The 4,057-nt window shown below is 52.4% G+C and overlaps 1 protein-coding gene across 1 annotated transcript in view; it reads right to left on the bottom strand.

Annotated features, from left to right (window-relative positions):
• LOC119521642 (CLK4 associating serine/arginine rich protein) overlaps window positions 1-3,934 on the bottom strand; it is a 33,843-nt gene extending 29,909 nt beyond the window's left edge. The window contains 2 exon segments of the mRNA XM_037820124.1: window positions 2,686-2,813; window positions 3,827-3,934. Coding sequence (XP_037676052.1) covers window positions 2,686-2,784 — 99 coding nt within the window. The 5' untranslated portion in view covers window positions 2,785-2,813; window positions 3,827-3,934.
• Between the last annotated feature and the right edge of the window lie 123 nt (window positions 3,935-4,057).

A 4,057-nucleotide genomic window follows, 5' to 3' on the forward strand; every position in this document is an offset into this window, starting at 1 on the left:
TGGGTGGGTCTAAGCTAAGGGGTCTGTGTGCCCAATCTCATCACATCCTACAAGCTTGTGAAGGAGGTACCCTTATCCTCTACCATTTGTAGCAGATCACTAACTGCCACCCAATATCCACGCTCCCTTCTTCAAAAGTTATACCTGAGCACAAGGTCACCCAGAATAAAATCTGCATCACTTAGCCTTCTTTGCAGCTGTGGGTGACCAAGTGACTACTTTCTGGCCAGTGGAATTTGAATTAAAATGTCATGTGAAAACATCTAAACACCTGCCAACAAGAGTAGCTTTGCCCTTTTTCTCTCCCTTCTTCCTCTCTGCTGCATGGAATGGAGACATGATGGCTGGAACTTGACAGCCCCCTCAGACCTTGAGACAACACTAGGAAAGAAACTGTGTGCAGCAGAACAACAAAACAGAAGCACTTTAAGTTCCTGAGCAGAACTGCCTGCCTCTGGACTTTCATGTTAAAAGGAAATAAATGTCTATCTTGTTTAAGCCACTGATATTTTAGGTTTCTGTTACAGCCAAACCTAATTCTAACTGATATATCATTTCACACACAGAAGAAACTAGGCTCGAGGAGATGGTCACACACCTAAGGTCACACAGTAAGTAAGTGGATTAGCTAGAGTTTGAACCCAGAGCCCTATAACTCCAAACTTTAGAGACCTATCCATATGGTACTTGGCCTCCTGGATGTGTCACCTTGGGCAAGTTGTTTCTGCAAAGGCCCAGGTGAAGAGCTAAAGGAGGGTAAGGGTCAGGGAGCCTGGGTGAGAATGCCAGTCCTGCCCTCTGACTATGTGACTGTAGGGAGTGACCCTGAACCTCAGCCTGTTCATCTACAAGTGGAGATAACAGGAATCACCTCCTAGAATGGGGTGAGGATCTGATGAAAAGGAGATGCATGTCAAGTGCTTAGCACAGTGGGTAACAAGGAAATGCATAACAGCTTTAGCTGCTACTACCAGCATCACCTTTAACACAGGGATCCTCAATACCCACTCTCAGGCCTGCTGAAAGGCCTCAAAAGAGTGTACCAAAGTAGGGGGCACTGGGTCTGACACCCCACAGGCCCTCAATAAACAGCAGCTATTTGTTCCCGTGCCCTCACTCTGTTCCTGGCCCACTGCTGGGCCCTCAATTATGACCAACACAGACCCAGTCCCTGGCCTCATGGGTCAAGTTATAGTTACGCTGCCGCCACCAGAGACAGGCTTTCCTCCAGCCTGGTGAGTCCTTCCTGGATGACAGAAGGCAAGTGAGGAGCTCTCAGAGTGTCCCCTCCTCTGCAGAGTGGGGGTACCAGCAGCCTCTGTCTCATGAGTCACTGTGGGCTCCAAAGAAATCATGCACCCACAGCCCTTCTTACATGGCCTGGTGCCTGAGCTGGATCAATTACATGGTAGCTGCAATTGTTAATATCATTTTATTCATTTATTCTTTCAAACAGATTTTGTCAGGCCAGACACTCAAAAGCTGGGAAGAAAACTGCCATCAAATAACTTCACAGATATGTGTATGTATACGTATGTACACCAAACGTGCAAATGTGCTAAGTTCCATGAAGAGGAAGGACAGGGAGTGATGACGGCATTTATAGGGGGCACCTGACTGAGTGTGGAGGACAAGGAAAGGCTTCTCCGAGGACTGAGATCTGACAGATGACCAGGAGTTAACCAGGTGTGGGAACAGCCACATATGGGTGCAGGGCAGTGGGGTCAATGGAAGACTAAAGCAAGGAGGCCACCGTGGCTGGAGCAAAGAAAGAAGGCAGAGAGCAAGGCAGTAGCATCTGGAGAAGGGGCAAAGGCCAAACATCCAGAGCCTTGAAAGCTGTGGTAAGCAACTTGGGCTTTCTCCCAAGGGTGCTAGGGAGCTCTGGAGAAGTTCTGAATAGGGAGGGGGCAGGATTGGAGACCGGGAGACCAGGGAAGGAGGATGGAGAAATGATGCAGCTTTGTAGAAGTAAATGGGAATGTCGACATAAAACTCATGACTGGGAGATCATCTAACAGGAGAACTAAAGCTAATCAGCAAATGTCATTTAAAGCTGGGATCTCAAGAACAAGTAGGAGTTAAAATAGCTGAGGGGGAGGCATTACACGCATAAAGCCATGTGGTGGCAAAGAGCTAACCCAGGATAAAGCTTCAAGGCTGGCAGAGGCTAGTCCCCAAGAGCCTTTTAGGCCACAGCATGGAGTTTGGTCTTCTCTCCAAAAACAACCAAAAAAACAGCAAGGTCAGATTTCACTTCATGAATATTGATGGTGTTCCTACAGCGTGCCAAGCCAAATCTCAAGAATGGCTGCGCTCTTCCAAGCACTGGGAATACAGCAATGAGCTTTATAGGAGACATTCTGGAGGTGAGCTATCTGACATCTGGACTGCTCTCTCAGTGACACAAAGACTTTCCTCCTTTCTGCTAATACTAGCACTGTACTCTGAGGCCATACTAAACAGCACAGGATGCCACATCAGACAGAACCCTGAGGTTTTTCAGAATAATTATGAATGCAATTTATGACTAATCAAAAAAACGATTAATGAATATTCGCAGAATTTGGAAATAGGACTCTTCTCTTACTCCCAAGCCCAAATTTTAACAGGGTGACCAGGGAGGGCCCTACTCTACCAGAGATCATGTCCTAGGGCTCTCTAGAATAAAAGCTGGCTACTCACGATCTTTTCATAGTACTCCCGCCTCCGCTCTGCCCGCTTCTTGTAGTCGACCATCATGCCGCGAAGCTTCCGCTCATGCTTCCGAGCCTCGTGCCACATCGTGGTGAGGCCAAGCCCGGAGCCTCAACCTGGGGGTGAGGGGACCGGGAGTGTCAGATGGGCCATAAAAACCATATGGGCAGGATCAAAGACACCCAATAAGTTGGTGATGGTGATGGAGCTCATCCTAAACACCACATCTCCCAACTTCAGGGAGGGAAAGGGAGGGTGCAGAACTGTGCACCAGAATCACCTGGGAAGGCTGAGACAGATGCTCAGGCATATCCTGATGGCCAGATTCAGTCGCCTGGGCCTTCTGAAAAGCCCTTGGGTGACTCTGGGGTGAGCATCCCAGAGAAAGGGACGTCCTGGTTTCAACACACGCTGGGGCTAGTGCTAAAAGGTTCTGGAATGGGAGGATCATGTATTTGAAGTAAGGTCTAGAGAAAGAGTCTGAAGAGCTGGGGAAGGAGCTCAGGGGAAGGGGAAGAACCGAAACGGAGCCCCACAAGGGGCCATCCGTGGGAGTATGGAGAAAGACTTCAGGGAACACAGCAGTGGTGTGGCGGTGGGATGGGAGGGCAAGTGAAGGGCGTGGAAGGAAGAAGATGACGCTTGGGGAAGAAGGGGGAACACGGAGGAGTGCTATAAGGAGAGACCAGAGCGAAGAAGGGAGGCGGGGTGGGGTCTAAAGGAATCTGAACTGGGGGCGTGGAGGGTCCAGGTAAAAAGGGTCTACGCTAGAGCCTGAAGGAGTCATAGAGCCTGAAGGAGTCGGAGCTGGCCGACGGAACAGGACGGGCTGAGTTTGGGGGCAGGGCTTGCGGACAGGGGCGGGGCTTGTAGACCCGATCCGGGCCTTAGGGTTTGGGCTGAGATTTTTTTTGACAAGGAGGAGCGGCCTGTGACAGGCGTAGGGGCCGAGGGCCAGGCCCGCGGCTGGAGGCCCATCGGGCCGGAGGGGGTGTGGGGGCGGGCGGCCCCCGGGGGGCTGGCGCCCACCAGAGACCCTCAGCGGGCCGGGGAGAGGCCGAGGCAAAGGCCAAGCTGGACAGGCGCCCGCCTGAAAGCCAAGAGGTCGGGGCCAGCCACCTGCACTCACCGGCTCGTCGCTGCCTCCCACCGCTGCGCTCGCGCGCGGCCGCACCGGAAGCGGAAATGGGAGGCCGCGCGAAGGGGACGGGGACGAAGACTGGCGGTGCGCGCATCCGTCGACGCGAGGGGCGGGGCTAAGCGGGGGCGGGGCCTAGGGCTGGGCTGGGCGGAGGAGAGCGTGGAAGCCTTGCTGTGTCGTGGGACCCGTGTTTCCCGAGGCGAAGAGAGGAGACCCCCC

Source organism: Choloepus didactylus, chromosome 27, assembly GCF_015220235.1.
Source record: "Choloepus didactylus isolate mChoDid1 chromosome 27, mChoDid1.pri, whole genome shotgun sequence".
NCBI classification, from domain to species: Eukaryota; Metazoa; Chordata; class Mammalia; order Pilosa; family Megalonychidae; genus Choloepus; species Choloepus didactylus.